Source organism: Oncorhynchus masou, chromosome 22, assembly GCF_036934945.1.
Source record: "Oncorhynchus masou masou isolate Uvic2021 chromosome 22, UVic_Omas_1.1, whole genome shotgun sequence".
Classification (NCBI taxonomy): domain Eukaryota; kingdom Metazoa; phylum Chordata; class Actinopteri; order Salmoniformes; family Salmonidae; genus Oncorhynchus; species Oncorhynchus masou.
The window spans coordinates 18026500-18053137 of NC_088233.1; the positions used below are offsets into that span (position 1 = coordinate 18026500).

General features: G+C 42.2%; 1 protein-coding gene across 1 annotated transcript in view; it reads right to left on the reverse strand.

Moving 5' to 3' along the window:
• The window catches only part of LOC135508787 (polypeptide N-acetylgalactosaminyltransferase 18-like), a 93568-nt gene that overhangs the window by 25199 nt on the left and 41731 nt on the right, over nucleotides 1–26638 (reverse strand). Inside the window, exons 2-10 of the mRNA XM_064929006.1 lie at nucleotides 21065–21266; nucleotides 20791–20957; nucleotides 19073–19256; nucleotides 15974–16171; nucleotides 15437–15551; nucleotides 10013–10198; nucleotides 9545–9682; nucleotides 7498–7593; nucleotides 2473–2637 (exon numbers count right to left, since the gene is read on the reverse strand). Of these exons, the coding sequence (XP_064785078.1) occupies nucleotides 2473–2637; nucleotides 7498–7593; nucleotides 9545–9682; nucleotides 10013–10198; nucleotides 15437–15551; nucleotides 15974–16171; nucleotides 19073–19256; nucleotides 20791–20957; nucleotides 21065–21266 (1451 nt within the window). The remainder of the gene's footprint in view (nucleotides 1–2472; nucleotides 2638–7497; nucleotides 7594–9544; nucleotides 9683–10012; nucleotides 10199–15436; nucleotides 15552–15973; nucleotides 16172–19072; nucleotides 19257–20790; nucleotides 20958–21064; nucleotides 21267–26638) is intronic.

Below are 26638 nucleotides of genomic sequence, written 5' to 3' on the forward strand. Positions count from 1 at the left end.
TCAATGAGGAGACTCTCAGTTACATACCAAATGCGCAGTTTTTCCTGAAAGCGTCTGTGTGTAGGAGAAATCGTTCCGTTTTCTACATTGTGTCTGGCTACCGAAACGAACCGAAAATTCAGTCACCTACAACGTAAAACCTTTTCCGGATTAACTACATAATATCGACCGAAACATGGCAAACGTTGTTTGGAATCAATCCTCAAGGTGTTTTTTCACATATCTCTTCATTGATATGCAGTTCGTGGAAGCTTGCTTTCCTCTCTGTATCCCATGGAAAAATACTGGCAGGTGACTTTTGCGCACCAATTTCGCGCAGGACACCGGGCGGACACCTGGTAAATGTGGTCTCTTATGGTCAATCTTCCAATGATCTGCCTACAAATACGTCACAATGCTGCAGACACCTTGGGGAAACGACAGAAAGGGCAGGCTCATTCCTCTCGCATTCACAGCCATATAAGGAGACAATGGAAAACAGAGCCTCAAAAATCCTGCTCATTTCCTGGATGCCGTCTCATCTTGGTTTTGCCTGAAGCTCACGTTCTAGGGCACGCATAGAAAATATCTTGGTAGTTCTGGACACGTCAGAGTGTTTTCTTTCGAATGCTATCAATTATATGCATAGTCGAGCATCTTTTTGTGACAAAATATCTTGTTTAAAACGGGAACGTTTTTCATCCAAAAATGAAATAGCGCCCCCAGAGCATCAACAGGTTAAAAAAGTTTGAAATATCCAATAAATGTCGTTCCACTTCATGATTGTGTCCCACTTGTTGTTGATTCTTCACAAAAAAATACAGCTTTATATCTTTATGTTTGAAGCCTGAAATGTGGCAAAAGGTCGCAAAGTTCAAGGGGGAATACTTTCGCAAGGCACTGTATGTTTACACACACACACACACACACACACACACACACACACACACACACACACACACACACACACACACACACACACACACACACACACACACACACACACACACACACACACACACACACACACACACACACACACACACACACATTGCTCATCCTAATGTTTCTATATATCTTAATTCCATTATTTTACTTTTAGATGTTTTTATAGTTTTGTATTACTGCACTGTTGGAGCTAGGAACACAAGCATTTCACAACACCCGCAATAACATAAGTGACCAATACAATTTGATTTGTTTGATTTAGCATGTGAGACCTGGTTTAGCTCTACTCTGACAAAACAGCTCACATATTCCCTGCTGCCTGTCCCACCTCCCCGGTAATATTCACTCCACCCTCTCTCCTGAATTAAGCATGTGTTTAGAGCCAGCACTTTTCATGGCTTTGTTATACGCTGTGATGAGTATTTGCGAGAGGTGATTGTGTTTAACATTTCTGTAATTCACTTTTTATTGGGGATTTCAAGTGATGTCTGTGAAGGGGCAAACAAAAATTTACCTATAAAATAAGAAGCTTATAAAAATTGATGTGGGATCTCAGATTTATACTGCATTGTCCCTCTTAAAAACTCTTCCCTCAGGGTCAAACACAGTTCAATATTTCAATAGATCACTTATCAATAATTCAAAGCCCCTGATTGGCCGCTTCAGAGACCCCCCCCTCCCTCTCTTCACCTCCCCTCTTCACATGGAGGCAGAAAGGACCTCTGGCTTCAAACACAGCTAAAGTCTCTGCTGGATTTTAAAGCAGGAGTCCTTGTGCCCTCCCAAGAGGCAGCCCCACAGCTTATGATCAAACAGCCACCGACTAATTACTTTAGAATGGTAGTACACTACAGTGACATAGGTATTTCATGGAATGATAGGTTGAATACTAACCAACCACTTTCCATTCTTCAGTAACTACTAAAGATCTCTAAATATGAAGTTTAATGACACACCCATTTATCCAGATTTTACCTACACCATTACTCGTTCTTCATTTCAGAGTCATTGACTAAACTTTCCTTTCAACTATTAAAAATGAAGGAGCCTTATTTGAACCTTGAGTAACACCTAATGGTGATGCTCTCAAAAATATAAAAAGGACAAAGTACGTTTCACATGTGATTTTTTGACAGCAGGGTGACATTAGGGTGAATTTTAATGCCATCGTCTGCAGTGGAGAAGATGCAAAGTCATTGGGCGATGTTCATTGTTCTCCACGGAGAGGATCTATTGTGTTTAATGAGCAGGGTCCAATGTTCCACTTTGGCTTTTCATATGGTGCGAATGCTTTTTTTGTGACACTCCGTAATGTGAAACAAGGCCACTTGAGTGCGGGCTGGTGAACCACACTCTCAACCCACTAACAGAACCACTCTTCACATCTGCTCCTCTCCTTCAAATGCTCAACAGCCCAGTGCAGTGCCTTATTAGCCTGGTTCATCGACCACATTTGTAACTTTGTTTGTGACTAACTCAATACCCATCTGAACTACTGTACAGTGAATCTACATTCTCATGAGAGAAGACAGGAGTAGCCTTTACCTGAGTAAACTGCCAGGCGAGTTTCATGCGCTTGGCTGTGGCGTAGCTGCACTCCAGGAGCCGCGGCCGACTGTTCACATCCACCAGGCACTTGTTGTCGTCGTCGTCGATGGTGGGGCTCAGGACCCCCAGGTGTAGCTGCTGCGTGTTCGTGTAGTACACATTCTAGAGAAGTACCAGATGAGTGTCAAGCAAAAAGAACGATTAGTAACAAGGAACCGGAATGTTATGCATCTGACTGGAGGGACTGAATGCAAGCATCAGGGAGATAATTGGGTGGAATGATGTTTGTCTTTCGCAAACAAGACATTTAGAAAATCAATTATCCCAACGTAAAGCAATAGTGAGCCTTTAAGCTGTGATCCTGTACCCTGAAAGAGTTCAGCAGACGGGGGACACAGTGATAATAGTGGTTATTAAACATGATCTATAGATTGACATTCCATTCCAACCGAACTCTTAATGGTGTTGCCTCTCCATTCAGAGCTGGTGACAGAATCTCATTAGTCTCAATCCCTGTGAAGAGAGGACTCTGTCCTTCATTACCTGCTGGGTCCTTTGATAGGTCCTAATTGTGTGTATTGCAATAAAGACACAGCTTGAAGTGTTTACACACCTTAAAAAAACATGGTCAAAATAGCAAATATAAGAACAAAAATACATGCATTAAATGGACATTTTTTCCATACAAATGGTTGTTCCACTTTGGTATTTATTAGGATCCCCAATAGCCTCTGCCGCAGCTACTCTTCCTGGGGTCCACATTTTATTGCTAGCTTGAATTACCTGGGGTGGCAGAGAGTTCCATATAGTCAAATCAAAAGAAATTGTAGTGATCACATGCACATGGTTAGCAGATGTTATTGCGAGTGTAGCGAAATGCTTGTGCTTCTAGTTCCGACAGTGCAGCAATATCTAACATGTAGTCATGGCTCAATTTAATACTGTGCATTTCCCAGCTTCTGTTCTGGACCTGGGGACTGTGAAGAGACATCTGGTTGCATGTTTTGTGTTGTACCAAAGACTGTTCAAACTGTGTGCCAAATGCTTGAACAGACAGTTCGGTACCCTCAACACATCAATACCTCACACAAAGACTCAACTCAACTCTCCTCAACTTTGTGCCAGGATAGATTGACATGCATGTTACTGACACTTGCCCACCATGTACATACATGTGTGATATGTGCTGCTTTGTTCTGGACCAACTGCAATTTACCTATGTCCCTCTTTCTCGCACATGACCACACAGCTGAACAGTAGTCCAGGTGCAACAAAACTAGGGTCTGTAGGACCTGTCTGGTCAAATGATATGTCAAGAAGGCAGAGCAACGCCCTATCACGAAAATACCTTTTCCCATTTTAGCAACCATTAAGTGTATATGTTTTGACCATGACAGCTTGCTTTCTAGGGTTACACCCAGCAGTTTAGTCTCCTCAACTTGCTCAATCACCACTTTTTGTTTTTGAGATATTTTTCAGCCCATTACTAGCTACCCTTTCTAAAACTGACTAGAGCTCTATGTCTATGTACACTGAGTCATCAGTGTACATAGATACACAGGCTTTATTCAAGGTCGGTGGAAGGTCATTAGTAAAAACAGAAAACAATAATGGCCTTAGCCGGCTGCCCTGCTGTACAGCACACAACTGAATTTGCATGATAGGCCTAGAATTTCATTTAAAGTACTCCTGAGCTTTTTTACTATCATTCTTTATATAAGTTCTTTGTTCCATAGTATAGTTTCTTCATTTAGTTTAGTTATGTGATTTATTTAATTGACTGTATGTTTGCTAGTCTGCTGTGTTGTCAGACCTATTTGCTATTCCCTTTGCCTCATCCTCTCAGCCATACAGTTTTTCAATTCATCATCTATCCATGGGGATTTGGCAGTTCTAACAGTCAGTTTTTTGATCCGTGTATGCCTATCAGTCAACAGAATAAGCGGTATCATAAATGCTTCAAGTGCAGCATGAGTATGTTCCTCAATTACACACATCTGACCAACCAATTTTTTTTACACATTCGACATAGGAAGCATTGCAAAATCTTGCATGATCGTTTATACACAATTTTAGGTACAATCTTTCAATCTCTCATGGCTCAAAGTGGAAGAGAGATTGACTTCATCCCTACTTGTTTTTGTAAGAAGTGTTGACAAGCTGAATGCACCGAGCTGTCTGTTTAAATGACTAGCACACAGCATGGACACCCATGCATACCCCACAAGACATGCCACCAAAGGTCTCTTAACAAGCCCCAAGTTCAGAACAGACTATGGGAGGAGCACAGTACTACATAGAGCCTTAACTACATAGAACTCTATTCCACATCAGGTAACTGATGCAAGCAGTAAAATCATACACAAAAAAGAAAATCTGGTAAAAATACACCATATGGAACAGCGGGGACTGTGAGACACACACAAAGGTACAGACACATGCATACGCACACAAGAGCTAGCACACACACACACGTATATTGTAATATTGTTGAATGGTGGTATTATACATTTTGTATTATAGATATGTAGAGGTGTAATAATGTTATGATGTACTGTTTTATCTTTTGTTTTGTATGTAATGTAAGTACCTTAATGTGATTGGACCCCAGGAAGCGTATCTGCTGCCTTTGCAACAGCTAAATGGGGATCACTAAGAAATACAAATCTACTTCCCCAGAGTCAAATTAACTTGTGAATAGTGTTTTCATGTATCTGTGTCCAGTATGAAGAAAGTTAGAGGTAGTTGTGAGCCAATGCTAACTAGCTTTAGCGCAAAGACTGGAAGTCTACGGGTATATCCTAGCATGCTACACCCATAGACTTCCAGTCATTGTGCTAATGCTAAATCCTGAAGTATCCCTTTAAAGATTAATCAAAAATAATTTCTACGTTTTTAAACTGAGCCGTGTGGAACAGAGAGTGTGAGTGTGTCTGAACCACCGACGAGAGTGTGTCTGAACCAACAACGAGAGTGTGTCTGAACCACCGACGTACTCATTGCGAGAAGAGCCTTCATCCCGATGAGGATTTGTACATAACACAGCCAACATTTATTAATCCCTCTTCAATGAACTCTGCAAGGGCTTCATAGCAAATTGAAACCCTCCATCTTTCGCCTGCTGACGCAGTCGCTTTCTGTTCATTTGCTAGGCAAGGAAGAGATGCGGTCTCTACTATAGTCAGAACCAAATCCTACATACTTCATTATAAACACAAATTTCACACAAATAATAGATACCATATCGTGGCTGTCTGATGAAAAACTTGTAACTCAATATTTATTTTACATTTATTAAAACCACTAACTCCCCTTAATGTACTCTGTCCATTTCATAATTATAATTGTATGATCATTAATGGGAAAATATGTTTTTATATATTTCCTGAAAAGTTTATTAAGGTGATAAGAGATGTTCATGAGACAGCGACGATATCATGTAAATGTAATTAGCAACAGTAATGTAAAGTAACTTTCAACAGGTATCACTGAGACGACTGAAAACAACCACCTTTGGTACTACAGTATAGAGCAAACCAGTAAAGATAGAATAACCAATTTAATACACTTGTTTCCTGTACTAAGGTATCCCTTCCGCTCTCTGCAGTAAACAGTAGAGTGCTCTTTGATAAGATCCTTTGATAAGCAATATGGATCCCTAAAGTGTCCTCACCAGTGATGGAAAAAGTACCCAATTGCCATACTTTAGTTAAAGTATAGATACTTAAGTAAAAGTGAGTCAATTTTCTTGTTTTTTAAAATGTACAGATAGCCAGGGGCAGACTCCAACACTCAGACATAATTTACAAATGATGCATTTGTGTAGTGAGTCCACCAGATCAGAGGCAGTAGGGATGACCACGTGTTCTCTTGATAAGTACGTGAATTGGACCATTTTCCTGTCCTGCTGAGCATTCCAATGTAACAAGTACTTTTGGGTGTCTGTACTTTACGCCACTGCTCCACACACACACAAACACACGTTCAGTGCCAATTGGAGCTTCATCTCCATACAGTCTAGAGGGTCTGGTCTCCTAGGTAACACCAGTTCTAATGAGGAACACTGGGAGATGTACAAATGAGGATCCCTGCTGAGAGGGGAGAATCTCCTGGTGGCCTGGCAGCCCATCTGTTCCCACAAGAAACACCCTTCTACCTCCTCAATAATAGACAGGCCATCACTATCTAATTAGTTCCTGGTCCCTGACATTCACCACCATTCCCCTCCATACCCAGATAATGCTCTGATAGAGTTTGTATAGGCCTACACACTCCATTGTAGTACAGATGCAGAGGACATGTGCTTCTATTTGGCTTGGCTTCAGCCTGCATACCCAACGTAATACATTATCTTCTCTCAGTTTGTATTCTACAGTAAATCTTGTAGAGTTACTGTCTAGAACTAAACTGCATTTTGGACCCAGCAGCTTAACAATTGATAATCTCATATCTTGGGTTTCAGCAAAAATATATAAAAAGTTATGCATAATAAGTATATTTTCTTACATGAGCTAAATGTCTCAGGGATAAAATGAACATTTATTGTGACAGTGAGAGAGAAGTGTTCACGCAGCAGTTCGGAGAGATCCAGTAGCTGGGTATGACCCAGAAAGAAGACAAAGGTTTAACATTTCAGGCACCAATCGATTATATTGACTTCTGACAACAGAGATGCGGTACTAGACTGTCTTGTTGCAATTATAAATTATTCAATGTGAATATGTAGACGGGCAAACAAATTTTTTATTTTTTGCTGTAAAATCCAGCACATTACAAAGTAGTAAAAAGGGACAAGTAGTATAAAAGCACTATGCATTTAGAAACATTAATATCTTTTCCAAAAGCTTTTATATTGAACAAGACAAGGAAATAAGGATGAATATCCTGAATCATAGTTAGAGTAAGAGTCTTATTTTAAGTGGGGGAAAAACCTAGTTATTCAGTAATTGCTGTGGCATATACGTTAGGACCAGGACAAAATTGGTAGTGACCTTACAGATGGAGGGGTCAGAGGGCACTCACCTGTGGCGTCATCCCATGACAGACGTACAGGATGGGGATGTTGTCCGAGTCAGGCCCCTGGTCTAGACACAGGTCGCTCCTCAGAGCATTCTTCAACTGGAGGAGACAGAGGAGGAAAATCAAGGCTGTTCCAACCACATAACCATGGGGCAGGGATGGAGACGGATTAAGGATGCAGAAGTTATCGCTCTCCATGCGATAACAGACAATCTGTTTCGTAAAAGCACTTAAACTGTGCCTTCTTCTGTCTGGCCAACGACAACGGTTAATTAGTCTGTTAATGATAGAATGACACAGCACACAACTGGTCTGTGTGACGAAGAGTTTGACAAATGGAAGCACTTTAGGCTAAATACCGAGAACACAATAGTTGAAACAATTGTTTTTCATTATCCTCACATCAACAAGGGAAGAAATATGTTTTGCAACTAAATAAATGGGATGCCATTAGTCCTGCGGAATCTATTTGACAACAAATTGAGTCATATTTTAGAGCGACATCTACAAAAATAAATAATCACACTTTTTAAAATGATATTGTGTAATAAATGTTATTGTTATGATAATATCACTCTCAATGCACTCTTATTCAGTTCAGCTTTAAGATAACTATCATTGGTCAAATATGTATTCTTCAAATGTGTTTCAAGAAGTTGTTTTGATAGCAATGCCTTCATAATCATATTCCCAGCTTGACTCCCACACATGCTGACTAGTGTCATGATCACACATCAAACATTTCTAACACAGTTGTGATGTGCTCATCAAACAACCAAGCAATGCACTAGAGGGTTCGTCAAGTTATTTTTGGACCGTTTTATTACTCATGTTTAAATACAACTGACCTTCAACCTTTCATTGCTTCAGTGGAGGTATGTCCTCAAGCTGTGGTTTGAAATGGACTCCTATGACAGTAATGTTCTTGCTAAGATATTTCAAAAGACTGTTTCAGCATGAACAGTATGTGGGTCGTTCCACCAATTCGGTGCCTTTTAAGAAGTGTAAATTTGTCCCAAAAACGTTAGATTTCACCTCATTTCAAAAGGACATGTTCGACTCCATGAAAAAAACACGTTTCCCCATCAAGAGTTTAAAATACGAAAAATGACTACAGTAAGTGGCTATTAAGTGACAAATAAAGTAACAGGGTAGACTGAAACAAGGTTGACAATTTCATCTTAAATCAGCTACAAATCCCCTCGAGATAGGGGGAATGAAAGCTTGTTTTGTGGAATAGGGAGTGGCAATTGAATGCAAGTGAACAATATTGTTTCAATTGCTAATACATTTCTAGCCTGTCTATCTATGGGATACAGGCGTGTTATATGCTCGACTCGCTCAGTTTTCCAGCACAAAACACACTTGAATATGGCCAAGAGTATAACCAGCTTACTTCCTTCTACAATATGATTTGACTATTCGATGTTCAATGTTTCTTTCGAAAAAGGTATTTAAAAAGGAAGTTTCACCATATTAAAAATAGAGTTCAGTTCTTCTAGTAACAGGGTTGACCTTAAAATGAGGGTCAGACGTAGATTAAGAACTAATCACATGAAATAAATAATAATCTCCAGAAATGACTGTCAAAGGAACAAAATAACTAGGGCTTCACAATGATGGTGAAACTTGGAGACATTTTGGGGTTAAGTGGGTTGAAATCTTCCTAGAAGTGACACAGGGTTGCTGAATTTCAGCACTTCAGTAAGCCATTTCATAAAAATAAAACATCTGATTGATTGAATTCTCCATGTGGTCTATATTAAAAAGGGCACTTAATATTACAGGCTTTAAAATTCAGTATTGGTCCACAATGTCTACTTAAAATATCAAAGGGACACAAAAGGCACTCTTTTCATGAAACGACTCATGCACGTTCTTACCTCACATTACCAGCACAATATAGCATGACTTTCTATGATAAGTGACATTGTCATATGAGGTGATTATTATTATTATTACCTACGCTGCACATGTATGGTACAGCCATCTTGTGATATTTTGGAAAAGAAACAAAGGCTGAGATGTACAGATATAATAACATACTCACCACTCCATAGGCAACTGTGTCACTGTAGGTTCTCATCTCAGAGTAGATGTTGGCCAAGAACCAGCTGAAAGATTTACACAGCAGTCTGTTTCTCAAAGCCTTCCTCTCCGAGAGGTCCCCTATGTCAATCCCTGAGTTCTAGAAATAGACACACCAACACATGGATACCACAGGTGGGTGGTTGCACCTTAATTGGGTGGTTCATAGTAAGGACCGGAACAGAGTAAATGGAACAGTATCAAACAGGTGTTTGATACCGTTCTATTCACTCCATTCCAGCCATTATCATGAGCCAGCCTCACGAATCTCCTGTGATGGATACCCACATGTCATAACCTATCATTAAATAAAACATTTATGGAATCCAAGTTTAGACTGAATTGACTAGGGCCTGGATTATTTTCTGCTCAGGTCACATGGTCAGGAGGGTTGGATAATGACCCACTCTAAGGAGGCTGTGGTCTTTACCTGTAGGGGAACGTTCCAGGCCATGTAAACATGGTTCTTGTATTCGTCCATCCACACCTCGGCCACCCTAAGTGCATTCCGCCGCACATGAGCAGTCAGGTCTTGAGTGTAGGGCTTGTGAGCACGCTCGATATGCGCTATCCGAGAACAGGGCAAAACCTCCACACTGCCCCCACATTGCCATACCTGGAGTTACATACAGTCCAAATAACATATTTCAAAAGTGGTAGGAAGTTGAGTATAGCCTTGGAAGTGTACAGAGCTCAGTAGTGAACACAGGGTTAGATGTAAGGAAGTCAGAGTCAGTAAATTATCTGTCATATAAAGACTGTCTACCACATCTCACACAAACTTTTGGACTACTGTAGAGCTACCACGTCTCCAAACATCTTTTACGAATCACCATATTTTGTAAAAGAACTTACTTGAAAGGGTTATGAGGAGCTATTATTTAGCATATAATGTAGCCTGTGTGTATGAGAGAGAGAAAGTCAAAGAGAGTGAGATGGTGTGTGCAAGAATCTTCTTTCATCCTCCAATATTCTCCTGCTGGGTAGAGCCCCAAGAGCTCTTCCTTTACTTTCTCTCAGAGGAAAATCCTTCTCATGGGGATTATACGGAGCATGTGCCTACTGTTTTGGACTGGAGACAACTGTATCGCCAGACAACATTACACCTGGCTGTACATGGGTGTGGAAGGTATAGGGAAGTGTCCAGGACTAGAAATATCAGTTATTATGAGTGCTGAATTGTTTCACCCACATGTTCATGGTCATAAACTAAACACACAACTTGGTCAGGAACTCAAAGGAAAAGTTAGCTAACCGCGATTTAATCAGAAAATGACTGCCTGCTGAGATAAGATTCTAAAGTAATCTAATTGGAGAAAAAAAATCAGCAGTAAATATACAGTGGGAAAACAGACATAATAAAGATAGACCTATAAATAAAGTCTTTATTAAAGCATAACATGTGTTTATGGGGTACCAGGGAGGAAGCATTGGTAGAAAAACAGACAAATCCCATTACTGATGATTTCCCTTGTTTTGGCAGGCCTAAATAGAACTATTCACTACGGGAGATGTTATGCCCTGTGGAAAGAAGTGGAATTCCGGATTCTGTTAACAAAATTCATCATTTACATTGACAACACTGATTATCCACGACTTGAGTTTCTATTATCTGCAAAGATAGAGGGGATTACGTATGCACTCGCACATAGCCTGTTAAGACTGGAAAATAAACTCCAGCACCCTGGTAATCGTGATTCCCCACAGATTCAATGGATCTTTATACCAACATCTGGTCTCAATAGAGTTATACACTACATGCTAAAAGTATGTGGACACCTGCTCGGCGAACATCTCATTCCATAATCATGGGCATTAATATGGAATTGGTCCCCCTTTGCTACCTTAAACAGCCTCCACTCTTCTGGGAAGGCTTTCCACAAGATGTTGGAACATTGCTGCGGGGACTTGCCTTCATTCAGCCACAATAGCATTAGTTAGGTCGGCCACTGATGTCGGGCGATTAGGCTCGCAGTCGGCGTTCCGATTCATCCTAAAGGTGTTCGATGGGGGTTGATGTCAGGGCTCTGTGCAGGCTAGTCAAGTTCTTCCACACCAATCTCAACAAACCAATTCTGTATGGACCTCACTTTGTGCACGGGGGAATTGTCATGCTGAAAGGGGCTTCCCCAAATTGTTGCCACAAAGTTCAAAGCACAGAATTGTCTAGAAAGTCATTGTATGCTGTAGTGTTAAGATTTCCCTTCACTGGAACTAAGGGGCCTAGTCCGAAACATGAAAAACAGCCCCAGACCATTATTTCTCCTCCACCAAACTTTAGTTGGCACTACGCAGTCGGGCAGGTAGAGTTCTCCTGACATCCTTCAAACCTAGATTAGTTTGTCGGACTGCCAGATGGTGAAGCGTGATTCATCACTCCAGAGAACACATTTCTACTGCTCCAGAGTCCAACGGTGGCAAGCTTTACACCACTCCAGCTGACACTTGGCATTGCGCATAGTGATCTTAGGTTGCGGGTGGCTGCTCGGCCATGGAAACCCATTTCATGAAGCTCCCGACGAACAGTTCTTGTGCTGACATTACTCCGAGAGCAGAATATGTGAGCATAACGGATCTGGAGCGTGTCCAATTTGACTGGAGCGAGATTCACAAAGGCTGGAGCGTCGGCCTTCTTGCCTGCTCCAAATTCTCTACAGTAGCATTCACTTCACAAGCTCAGGGCATGCCTGCCTGCCTGCCTCAGCATGCATTTGTAGTATACCTGTGTGCTGCTATAGCCCCCTGATTTAGCTACTGTCAGAGTTCGCTAAATATTTTCATAAAGAAACTGATTAAACACACAGGTGCTAAACCAAGGTGACTTACAAAGATGAGGTCCAAGAGCAGGAGAGGGAGTGTGTTGTCCACAACTAAAGAATCATTGTGGAATCTGAAAATAATCGTATCCCAAAAGCATGCTACATGTACATGCTAAAAGAAAGGAACGAGTTGGGTCATTAACTAAGTGTGTCATTGCAGCAAAGTATTATAAACAAAAAATCTGATCTCTTAAACGTTTTGTTCATTTTCGTACAATTATCTATACAATGGGCCATAATTGATTTTGGCCATATAGGCCTGGCATATTCCTACATTCAAAGAGCATTTTTTTTTAAACTGGCAAGAGAGTGGACAAGAGGGTGTTTATCATCCCCAGTGGCTTTGCAAGTGTGGAGAGGATATTCTCCACTTCTGGCCTGCTCTCCAGGCACCATCACATGAGCTTCAAGACACAGACTGGCCAGACTCGTGTTTCTAAAGATTTATTCCAAAAATAATTTCAAAAAGGCACTAAGTAATTCTTTGTTTAATGTGTATTTCATTCTAAGTAAGTCACAGCCTACATGCGCAATTTACAGACTATAAAGATTTAATACAACTAAATGTTGTTTAAATGCTGAGCGCTTTATGTCCCTACTAGCCTATTGTGACGCACTCACAAATGCTTCACAAAGCATTTCTTTTTAGGCTATAGCCTTCAAATAATTTAAATAGTATCACATAAATAATTCATTTTCGTTCCTTATTAGGCTCCCTGTCTAGCTCCTGACCTATTTAGACTTTTTATATGCTGTTTTATATGACATCTAGCCTATTTGAAATTATGTTCGCTTCTTATATTCACCTTTTCATGTTTATTCAAATACTTTTCATTCAAATCCATATGGTTTGGTTTCAATACTTAAAAAAACAAATTGGTAGATCCAGGTAGTCACAAAAATAGATGGGTGTTGGTTAAATTGTGATTTGAATGAATGGAGCTTATTTGGAGCGGCAGTAGTTTTTCATGTGATCATGGAGCAGTTTTTAGCGGCACAGTATGAAAGCACATGGAGCGATGACCGATGAGTGGGATTTCCAACGGCTCAACTCCACTCAGGAGCTCTGTTCCAGAGGCAGTTTGGAATGGTAGTGAGTGTTATAACCGAGGACAGATGATTTTCAGCACTCGGTGGTCCCATTCTGTGAGCGTCTATCATAGACCATAACGGTCTACCACTTCGCAGCTGAGACATTGCTGCTCTTAGACGTTTCCACGTCACAATAACAGCACTTACATTTGACCAGGGCAGATATATGATGAACTGACTTGTTGGAAAGGTGGCATCCTATGACGATGCCAGGTTGAAAGTCACTGAGCTCTTCAGTACGGGCCATTCTACTGCCAATGTTTGTCTGGAGATTGCATGGCTGTGCTCGATTTTATACGCCGGTCAGCCTAATCCACTAATTTGAAGGGATATCCACATACCTTTGACCATGTAGTGTATGGACAGTCCTGGAACTTTTTCCGTATTTCCACACAATAAGAATTTCCCATTTAGCCAGCAGGTTAGAGTTTTTTGCCATGAATCTTGTTCTGGAGGGAGCTCTGCAGAATGGTCACGAGCTGGCACAACCACAAAGTCATAAAATGTGATTTTAAACCTAACCACACTGCTAAACCGAATGCCTAACCCTAGCCTTAAATTAAAGACCAAAAAGCATTTTTTTGTTTACATACATTTTTACAATACAGACAATTTAGAATTTAGAACTGGCCCCATCTAAAAATCGCTCAGTTCTGCCTCCAGGACCAGACCCATCCCAATAAACATCAACCTCCACTTGCCAGATCCATAATGTAATACATAAAGCAATACAGTTGCTAGAGAGCACATTTCTCCCTTCAGAAGGATGAAGTTAGCCATTTAGAGAAGCTACTGTAAGATGCAGTCTAGGGAGTGACAGCTGGAAAAACAGCTGCTCTGATCAATTATTATAAACACCCGGTCTTCAGAGTGAAGGACGGGATTTACGCCTACCAAAAAGTTGGCTGTTCCCTTCCCTCCTGATACTGCAGGACCACAAAGCTGCAAGGGAAAGGATGCACAAATATCCACACAGGACCCACTCCAGAAATAGAATGAATATAACAGGATTCCCCATTCAAGTCAATGATGGAATAATGGGTGGACTGGCAGCCATTTTGAGGGTGCCCATGCCAGGAAGTAAAAGCAGGAAGTGTACCATTCAATCTGTGTTGTGATTTGTTGAGTCAACTCAACTGACATTAGAAAAACTACATTCCTTTGCATGAGCCCCTTCAGTTAGCATCATTTAAAGAAATCAGTGGAAGGTGTTGGAAGGAGCTATAGGAAGACAGGCTCATTGTAATGGCTGGAATGGAATGAATGGAACAGAGTCAAACGGGGTTTCTATATATGTGATGTGTTTGATACCGTTTCAGCCAGTACAATGAGCCCGTCCTCCTACATCTCCTCCCACCAGCCTCCACTGGAATAAACATTCTACATTACCATGGCAATCCAGCATCAGTAATAGAACATTCCAAATAACAATGGAAATTGTTGTATCACACTACCAGGCAGCCATTGCGAGTGTCTGCATGAGAACCAATCAAATTGCCAGGTTTGAGCTTGCAAGCCCGTTTCTATTCTATGTGCAGTGTGCATGTATGTTCCATAGTAATTACGGTTCGTCTAAGTGTATTTTTCCTATATTTTCAGATCGATGGCTATATGTAAGTGTGCAAGTCGCTGAGCTGGTCGAGTTTCAGCACACCATGGGGGCAGGTGGGGGTTCCTGACACACTGCAGCTCCTCCCATGGCCCATCTGGAGGAGTGCTGAGCTGACTGGTTGTGTCTGCCAGCAACATACAGTAGTGCAGCAGTGGATTATTACACACACTAATGAGTTTAAGAGTCCTCAAATCCCAACTTCAAATCTGGGCATGTACGTAACAGACTTGTGTAAATTACTCATCGATGTCAATGGGGGACCGATCTCAAGTTAGGATTTGGCTCTATTTAAACATATTATTGAGCTGATTATAGTTTGGACTCCACTCACCCTGATGCCAAGCTCCACATTCTCTCCACCATAGATCTCCATTCCCTCATCCAATAGACCAATCTTCTCAAAGTACGTCCTGTCCACCACAAAACAGCCAATTAGAGCTGGGCTCCTGGTACAAAGATGGCAAAGAGAGAGAAACAGTCATTTATGCGCTTTAGTTCTGTGAACTACTTCCTAGTACTTGCTCATTTATTTGTAATACTAAGTGCTCAGCTGAAGATTATGCACATTTGATTTCATGATAAACATTTGTTTTCAATAATAACCCTACAAGGTTGTTTGCCTATTCCTTTTTTTCTGTAAAGAATAAGCATGATTTTCTGTATCATGTTACTAAGTAACGGCTGTCCAGAAGCAAAGAGCTTTCATCTACAACAAACTGATGCAACAGGTTCACACACAGTTCTTACATTGTTCTGTTATCAAAATCAAATACTAAACAACATGTGGGTTTCTCAATGCCAACAGAAACAGTGCCAGTGAAATAGCAGAAGACAACAGTTGAGTGTTAAAGTCTTAGCTGACAGCAACCTGATAGGGGCGGTGGTGTTGTGCTGGGTCCACCAGGTTTTGGGCGGATTCAGGTAGCGACACCACAGCTCCCAGTCGAAGCCCTGAGCAGACAGTGGATACTCCTCGATCTCAAACGTGTCATACTTGATGTTGTCAAACGACGGTGAGATGATGCGCGTTCTGTCCTCCTTGATCCTGAGCAGGATGGGCTCGGCCCTGTTGGGAAGACAAGGCATTGTGGGACGTTCTGAAGCTTTGAGATACATTGTGTCTTTTTCCAATGAAACCGATATGAGGGACAACACCTTTCACCATACATTTTTCATCACTTCTTTAACATCACAGGAAAGATGGGGGGAAACTGTTGGAATGTGGGACTTTCATCCTACCCACTGATTGTTAATGGCTCCTTAGGAGTTCTTGTCCTATGGCTATAGGTTACAGTATTCCACGCCACACACAGAATATGAGATGTGTTGATTTGGTGGGTGAAACAAATTAGGTTGGACAAAGCGTATTACCATGTACAGTGCATTTGGAAAGTATTTAGACCCAATCTACATACAATACATGACAAAGAAAAAACAGGTTTATAAATTTTAGCAAATCTATTAAAAAAAGGAAATATCACATTTACATATGTATTCAGACCCTTTACTCAGTACTTTGTTGAAGCACCTTTGGCAGCGATTACAGCCTCGAGTCGCTCTTGGGTATGACGCTACAAGCTTGGCACACCTGTATTTGGGGAGTTTCTCCCATTATTCTCTGCAGATCCTCTCAAGCTCTTTCAAGTTGGATGGGGAGCGTTACTGCACAGCTATTTTCAGGTCTCTCCAGAGATGTGCGATCGGGTTCAAGTCCGGGCTCTGGCTGGGCCACTCAAGGACATTCAGAGACTTGTTTCCGAAGCCACTCCTGCGTTGTCTTGGCTGTGTGCTTAGGATTGTTGTCCTTTTGGAAGGTGAACCTTCACCCCAGTCTGAGGTCCTGAGCAATCTGGAGTAAGATTTCGTCAAGGATCTCTCTGTGGGCCTCCTGAGTGGCACAGTGGTCTAAGGCACTGCATCGCAGTGCTGGCTGTGCCACTAAAGATCCTGGTTCGAGTCCAGGCTCTATCGCAGCCAGCCGCGACCGGGAGAACCATGGAGTGGCACACAATTGGCCCAGCGTAATCCGGGTTAGGGGAGGGTTTGGCAGCAGGGATGTCCTTGTCCCATCGCGCACTAGCAACTCCTGTTGCAGGCCGTGCGCAATGCACGCTGACAAGTTCGCCAGGTGTACGGTGTTTCCTCCGACAAATTGGTGCGGCTGGCTTCCGGGTTAAGCAGGTATTGTGTCAAGAAGCAGTGTGGCTTGGCTGTGTTGTGTTTCAGAGGAGGCACGGCTCTTGACCTTCGCCTCTCGAGTCCGTAAGGGAGTTGCAGCGATGGGACAAGACTAACTACCAATTGGATACCAAGAAATTGGGGAGAAAAAGTGAGTAAAATAAATGAAAATAAAATAAGGATTCATCTTTCCCAAGATCCTGACAAATCTCCCAGTCCCTGCCGCTAAAAAACATCACCACAGCTGCCACCACCATGTTTCACTGCTGGGATGGTGCCAGGTTTCCTCTAGATGTGACACTTGGCATTCAGGCCAAAGTGTTCAATCTTGTTTTCATCAAACCAGAGAATCTTGTTTCTCATGGTCTGAAAGTCCTTTGGGTGCCTTTTGGCAAACTCCAAGTGGGCTGTCATGTGCCTTTTACTGAGGAGTGGCTTCTGTCTGGCCACTCTACCATAAAGGCCTGACTGGTAGAGTGCTGCAGAGATGGTTGGCCTTCTGGAAGGTTCTCCCATCTCCACAGAGGAACTCTGGAGCTCAGAGTCAAAGCCACAGTCAAGGAAATACACATCTTAACACATTTATACAGCAGTTTCCTGTGTGTATCAAGAATGGTCCTCCACCCAAAGGACATCCTGCCAACTTGACACAACTTTGGGAAGCATTGGAGTCAACATGGGCCAGCATCCCTGTGGAATGCTTTCGACACCTTGTAGATTCCATGCCTTGACAAACTGAGGCTGTTCTAAGGGCAAAAGAGGGGGATGCAACTCAATATTAAGAAGATGTCCTTAATGTTTTGGACACTCAATGTAGTTCTCCTCACTAAAAGGTAACTTGAAGTCTTGTTCGTGGGAGTTTGAGTTTTCAATTTTAGACTAGATAAAACAGGTCAAGATAGACAGAAAATCTGTTGTCGACTGGCACTAGACAACATGTCCACAGCTCCTGATGATTGTAATGTACAGTAGCAGAGGTGCTAAATATAGCAGTCAGTCGCCCTCTGTCATTTAAAATGACAGACATTATTCAATCAATCATTAAAAATAACCATGTTAGATCTCCACAGGGCTTGCATATGTGTGTAATTACATTTGGAAAAGGATCCTCAGCAGACACACAAATAGCATCAAAGTTGTTTTTTGTACAAAAGGCCTCAGATCAATGTTAATATGAACAGCCAACCTGTAATTCTATCAACATGATTCTGTGCATAAAAGACAAGCCGAGAGCCTCATGTACTCTGCTTTTCAAGCACTGTCATCGCATTGAGGCAAATTACTTTATTGGTCGAAGACATTAAATCTGGTAGCTCTGAGAAGTGAGGAGACCTGTGTGTTCTGAGATCTGTGCCAAAGCACTTCAGGAGTAAGTGGGGTTATTTTGAATTGAGCCCAGGCTCTTCAGAGATATGTGCGTCGGTCGGCCTGTCAAGCTGTGGAGAGAATGATTAACAGGCACATCAACCCTGTCAGACAACAGGAAGCCCTGATACACTCGGTTGCCATGGACAACACATCTCATATCTCAACTCCAGTCAGCAGCACGTCAACCCTTTGAGCCCTAATGCCTTTAAGAGCTGAGGACAGTCACATATTATTCTGACTGAAAACCCTCTACCTCATCGACCAAACTAGCTATTTTAGGTAATATCTCTTAGGTAATGACTGAGAAAATGCAGCACATATCAATTCTACCGCACTTACATCAAATATCATAAATGGGCACACAAGGTTTTTAGCTGTTGGACAGATGGGCACATACACATATGGCATCCCAGTCCCTTACCATCCAATGTTGAACTCCACGTGGGCATCGAACAGGGCCACGACGGGGGCGCTGGCGGCCCTCCACCCACTGACCCGGGAGCGGATCAGTCCCTCCTGCTTGTCGTGACGGACCAGTTTGATGAAGTCTGGCCGCTGGGAGTTGGTCTCCTTCACAAAGTGTTGAAGGTTCTCCTTCAGCTCAGCTATAGAAACAGTCGTATATGGATTTGTATAAGCATCACAGAGTCTGTCTGACCTTTATAAAGAAGTGACATTGCTGCATGAAACACTGGGAAGCTTTGAAACAGTGTGTAGGTATTTCTCATTATGTCTTATAAAAGCCTACACCTGCGAAATCTGCTGAAGGTATGTACAGTGTAGACTACCTAGGACCATCAACTAAACACACTTTTGAAATGTGCTTTACAGCCCGAAGTGTCATCTATTCCACATTCCATGGTGTAAAGGGTATTTCAAAGGAATAATATTGGGGTTGTGAAAAGTCCTGGAAATATCCTATTATTGAGCAGCCATCAGCATCGTCTGGTTGAGGGAAGTTAATTCTGCATTCCCACAAGCACCATCTGCCACCTGCTTGTTTCATTTGTTAGGTGGTCATGGCAGTGGCTTACCATGGCAACGAGAGGGAGTGATTGGGTCATTAAGGGCAAGGATCAGACATCAGTGTCCGTTTTCATTCCAGCAGTGTTGGGGAGTAAGCTGATACACTTTAGGGGACAATATCCTTCAGACATGTTATGTATGACAGTATTCATCATACAACCACGAACTGATTAGGATGAACCAAGTAATATACAGCGATAGTTAGTGGTGAATATACAGTAATTTAACTCATTTAGAAATTAAGAGTACAAATAAGAGGACGAAGGTCGATTAGATTAATTGGATTGTCATGGGAATTAACCCCAGCTGACTCTATGAGGAACCCCACTAAGGATGGCGAGCTGTTAGCCAGACTGAAACTGTACAGAACGGGAAGTGTCTCATTGTTCAAAGTGAGCCAACTGCCAAGGAATTAATTAGAATATCAACGGCCACAAAGGAACATTTTATAGCTTCATTTCCACTCTCAGTAATACTCTGCCTCTGGGCTACAGTTCCGTTTTCCAATTCATTTGCATTACGGATGCTCCTCTCTATTTAATCCAATGATTCAATGTTTATATCCTGAAATAGGAGGCCTTAATAAAAATATTAATTCAAAAGAAGCAGCCTGTTTCTTTTTTATCCCTCTGGTGGACTCGTATGACCCTCATTTGTCACCATAATATGATACACGTTCAGTCAAGTATGCAGCTCAAACACCTTGATCAGTCTAGGTAAAACAGAGCCTTTAAATCTTCTCACTTCCCTCTGGCTCTAAAGCTGATCAGTATGCAGGTCTGTCCTGCTGAAATAACTAGGATAACAAATAAGTTAATTGGGAGCTGTATGAAAGTAATCCATTAAATTGGCAAGCAACACCAGCAATTTTGTTTTTGATATTGTAAATGTGTATAGGGGTAGATACATTTTTTAAAGAACATTAAAGAGAAAATTCTGATGTACTCTCCGTCCTCAAGCATGTCAAGTGTGAATTTATCTATGTATGATGATGTAAATACATAGTGTGTAGGCATGCATTTATGCTTGCTAGTAAGCAGCCTGAATGGCTTCCTGTTTGCGATGCAGTTTGTATATTTTGTAGGCTACATTTGGTAAGAATATAGGAGTTACCATTGTTGCTGTTGTCATCAACCAGGATGATCTCCTTGAGGAGGTGCGAGGGAGTTCTGTTCATGGCTGTATGGATGGAGCGCAAGATGACCGACAGGGCCTCGTTCACAAAGATAAAGATGATACTGACTTGGGGGAGATTGGAGGGGTACGACATGTTTCTGCACCTGAGGAGAAACCGCAAACAGACAAGATATGAAAAAACAACTTGTATAAATATTTGTTTTAAATGGATGATAAAAAGGAACCAACAGAAGGGTCAAAGGTCACTGACCCATCAGGCCTGAGGTCTGGGATGGGTCTGGTCAGAGAGAGGCGGTCACTGAGGTAGCCATTGTAGCCGTAGTACTGGAACTTCTTCAGCGCCACCCGGCGACTCTCAGGACCAAGGTCATGACCCCAACGGACGAACAGGGAGGAGTCTGAGAGGGACTCCCCTGCTTTTTCTTCACTGTCCTTATCCTTTTGGGGCACCTCTGTATGAGAGAGGAAGAGAATAGATAAAATGTGTGGCTGGGCAGTAGAAAGAACATTGTTTACATTCATGACGTTGCCACATACTTCACATAGCTTACATTAAAGAGATTTATACCAGGTGGTGAAAAGTCATTGTATTCAGCATGATAACAGGCACACTTCCTGGAAAACATTAGCATTTGAATTGATCCATCATTTGAAACGTTGCTATGTGTTACTGAGGCCTCGGACTAATGATAATACACATGCATATTTCAACTTTTCTGGTCGTCTACTGAAGCAGCAATACCAAACAGGTTAGTCCTACTATATCGCATTGTCTGGACAATACGATAATCTCTGTCACTCAACACCAGTATTGTGAGCTAAAAGAACGCAACCCAGTGGAAAGTTACTGAGGTATTTACAGCGAGTGATGAAATTACTTCAAAGCACAGTGAGTGATGAAGGGCTTGGCGCAGGTAATTACTGAATGCTAATTATCGTCCGAGGTTATTTAATTATAGCCACTACATTGCATTCTTTCTCAGTACTAAGTCATTCATCTCTGCCACGACTGGGACCCCAAAATTAGCTACTAAGGGCACAACTATATATTTTATTTTACCTTTATTTAACCAGGCAAGTCAGTTAAGAACAAATTCTTATTTTCAATGACGGCCTGGGAACAGTGGGTTAACTGCCTGTTCAGGGGCAGAACGACAGATTTGTACCTTGTCAGCTCGGGGGTTTGAACTCTCAACCTTCCAGTTACTAGTCCAACGCTCTAACCACTAGGCTACACTGAGGAGGATGTTGACATGAAGGGTTCAGTACGCAGGGTCTCCTGACAGCACAATAATACTCTGATTAAATATACACTACATGACCAAAATAATAGGGACATCTGCTCGTCAAACATCTCGTTCCAAAATCATGGGAATTAATATGGATTTGGTCTCCCCTTTGCTTCGATAACAGCCTCCACTCTTCTGGGAAGGCTTTCCAATTGATGTTGGAACATTGCTGCAGGGACTTGCCTTCATTCAGCCACAATAGCATTAGTGAGGTTGGCCACTGATGTTGGGCGATTAGGCCTGGCTCACAGTCAGCATTCCAATTCATCCCAAAAGGTGTTTGATAGGGTTGAGGTTACGGCTCTATGCAGGCCAGTGAAGTTCTCCCACACCAATCTCGAAAAAAAAAACATTTCTGTATGGACCTCGCTTTGTGCACGGGGGAATTGTCATGCTGAAACAGAAAAGAGCCTCCCCAAACTTTTGCCACAAAGTTGGAAGGACAGAATCGTCTAGAATGTCATTGTATGCCGTAGCATTAAATCAAATCAAATTTTATTTGTCACATGCACATGGTTAGCAGATGTTAATGCGAGTGTAGCGAAATGCTTGTGCTTCTAGTTCCGACAATGGAGTAATAACCAACGAGTAATCTAGCTAACAATTCCAAAACTACTACCTTATACACATAAGTGTAAAGGGATAAAGAATATGTACATAAAGATATATGAATTAGTGATGGTACAGAGCGGCATAGGCAAGATGCAGGAGATGGTATCGAGTACAGTAGATACATATGAGATGAGTATGTAAACAAAGTGGCATAGTTTAAAGTGGCTAGTGATACATGTATTACATAAAGATGCAGTATATGATATAGAGTACAGTATATACGTATACATATGAGAAATAATGTAGGGTAGGTAAACATTATATTAAGTAGCATTGTCCATCTGGACAAGAGGAATACCTATGTGAGAACTTCCTGACGGGCCGCCCCCAGGTGGTGAGTGTAGGTATCAACATCTCCTCCCCGCTGATCCTCAACACTGGGGCCCCACAAGGGTGCGTTCTGAGCCCTCTCCTGTACTCCCTGTTCACCAAGGATTGCGTGGCCACGCACGCCTCCAACTCAATCATCAAGTTTGCGGACGACACAACAGTGGTAGGCTTGATTACCAACAACGACGAGACGGCCTACAGGGAGGAGGTGAGGGCCCTCGGAGTGTGGTGTCAGGAAAATAACCTCACCTTCAACGTCAACAAAACTAAGGAGATGATTGTGGACTTCAGGAAACAGCAGAGGGAACACCCCCCTATCCACATCGATGGAACAGTAGTGGAGAGAGTAGCAAGTTTTAAGTTCCTCGGCATACACATCACAGACAAACTGAATTGGTCCACTCACACAGACAGCATCGTGAAGAAGGCGCAGCAGCGCCTCTTCAACCTCAGGAGGCTGAAGAAATTCGTCTTGTCACCAAAAGCACTCACAAACTTCTACAGATGCACAATCGAGAGAATCCTGGCGGGCTGTATCACCGCCTGGTACGGCAACTGCTCCGCCCTCAACCGTAAGGCTCTCCAGAGGGTAGTGAGGTCTGCACAACGCATCACCGGGGGCAAACTACCTGCCCTCCAGGACACCTACACCACCCGATGTTACAGGAAGGCCATAAAGATCATCAAGGACATCAACCACCCGAGCCACTGCCTGTTCACCCCGCTATCAGCCAGAAGGCGAGGTCAGTACAAGTGCATCAAAGCTTGGACCGAGAGACTGAAAACAGCTTCTATCTCAAGGCCATCAGACTGTTAAACAGCCACCACTAACATTGAGTGGCTGCTGCCAACACACTGACACTGACTCAACTTCAGCCACTTTAATAATGGGAATTGATGAGAAATTATGTAAATATATCACTAGCCACTTTAAACAATGCTACCTTATATAATGTTACTTACCCTACATTATTCATCTCATATGCATACGTATATACTGTACTCTATATCATCGACTGCATCCTTATGTAATACATGTATCACTAGCCACTTTAACTAAGCCACTTTGTTTACATACTCATCTCATATGTATCTACTGTACTCGATACCATCTACTGTATCTTGCCTATGCTGCTCTGTACCATCACTCATTCATAAATCCTTATGTACATATTCTTTATCCCCTTACACTGTGTATAAGACAGTAGTTTAGGAATTGTTAGTTAGATTACTTGTTGGTTATTACTTCATTGTCGGAACTAGAAGCACAAGCATTTCGCTACACTCGCATTAACATCTGCTAACCATGTGTATGTGACAAATAAAATTTGATTTGATTTGATTTAAAGTGGCTAGTGATATATTTTACATCAATTCCCATCAATTCCCATTATTAAAGTGGCTGGAGTTGAGTCAGTGTGTTGGCAGCAGCCACTCAATGTTAGTGGTGGCTGTTTAACAGTCTGATGGCCTTGAGATATAAGCTGTTTTTCAGTCGGGGTGAACGATAGCGGGGTGAACAGGCAGTGGCTCGGGTGGTTGTTGTCCTTGATAATCTTTATGGCCTTCCTGTGACATCGGGTGGTGTAGGTGTCCTGGAGGGCAGGTAGTTTGCCCCCGGTGATGCGTTGTGCAGACCTCACTACCCTCTGGAGAGCCTTACGGTTGTGGGCGGAGCAGTTGCCGTACCAGACGGTGATACAGCACAACAGGATGCTATCGATTGTGCATCTGTAGAAGTTTGTGAGTGCTATTGGTGACAAGCCGAATTTCTTCAGCCTCCTGAGGTTGAAGAGGCGCTGCTGCGCCTTCTTCACGATACTGTCTATGTGGGTGGACCAATTTAGTTTGTCTGTGATGTGTACACCGAGGAACTTAAAACTCACTACCCTCGCCACTACTGTTCCATCGATGTGGATAGGGGAAGGTGTTCCCTCTGCTGTTTCCTATAGTCCACAATCATCTCCTTAGTTTTGTTGACGTTGAGTGTGAGGTTATTTTCCTGACACCACACTCCGAGGGCCCTCACCTCCTCCCTGTAGGCCGTCTCGTCGTTGTTGGTTAAGAATTTCCAAGCTGTTTAAAAGGCACAGTCAACTCAGTTCATGTAAACTTCTAACCCACTGGAAAAGTGATACAGTTGAGTTGAGTTTATTTTTATTTTTACAGGGACAGTGCACATTAATCAACGTTTCAGTAAAAGTGCCGGTTTTAGCCAGCCGCCTAATTTTCAACCGCAGTCCCTGGGCAGGTTATTAAAAACAATTACAATATAGACAATAGCAACATAGAACAAGCAAGACATAGCAACATAGGACAAGCAAGACGTAGCATACAGACAGAGCAACATAGAGCAAAAAGCAGCAAGACAAAATTCATAAAAGCAACAAAGTGTTTCCACACCTCACAAGCTACAGACAACAGACAACATGGAAAGCGGCAACACACAGCTAGGGACCATGTTCACAAATCTGATTGACCTTTAGCCATGTCTTCAAGCATTTTGTGAAAGTGTGATATGTGGTGCAGTTATGTGTGTCTGATGGCAGTGAATTCCAGACATGGGAAGCTCTCACAGAGAATGCAGATTTACTAAAGGTGCTTTTCCTTAGGGGAACTATACAGTCACCTCTCATGGCAGACCTTGTGGATCTGCTGCCATATGTCTGGGTTTTCTGTTTAACAAAAATATTGAGTGGAGGGGGAGCCAGGCCATTAAGGATCTTGAATACAAGACATGCATCGGTGTATTGCACAAGATTTTCCCAACTCAAGAGCTCATGCTTTCTAAGGATGTGACAATGATGATGGCTATTGGGCGTCCTATCAAGCACTTTGAGAGCCTGTTTGTAGACAGACTGAATAGGTTTTAATGTTGTACAGCAAGCTTGGGCCCAACTAGTCAAGCAGTATGTTAAGTGGGGGAGTATCATAGAGTTGAAGTACAGTTTTGCTACCTCTGTAGTCAAACAATTTCGTATAAATCGGAAATTAGCTAAGTTGAATTTAGTTATTTGAATTACCTTTTTCACATGCTTTTTAAAAGAGAGGTTGGAATCAAGTATGATGTCAAGGTACTTAAAATCGGATACCACCTGGAGCTTCTCCCCTGACACATAGACATCTGGCTCAATAGCATCTGTTGCCCTCTTTGTGAAGAACATGCAAACAGTTTTTTTCACATTGAGATGCAAACACGAGTCACTGAGCCACTTTGTAACCTGGACCATTGCAGTAGTGAGTTCTTGTGCAGCTTGTTGTTTGCTCTTTGCATGCACATATATAACTGTATCATCTGCATACATTTGAACTTCAGACCCAGTACAGACAGAAGGCAGATCATTAATGTACAGGCTGAACAGGAGGGGCCCCAGTATTGACCCTTGGGGCACGCCCACATCATAGCTACGATAGGGCGACAGCTCATTGCTCACTCTGACACACTGAGTTCTGCCTTCAAGGTATGATTTCATCCATCTCAAGGCATCAGGGGAAAAGTTGAACTTTGACAATTTTGTGATGAGAATCTCATGGTTAACAGTATCAAAAGCCTTCCTTAGGTCCAGAAACACAGCCCCAACAGCACCCCCTTT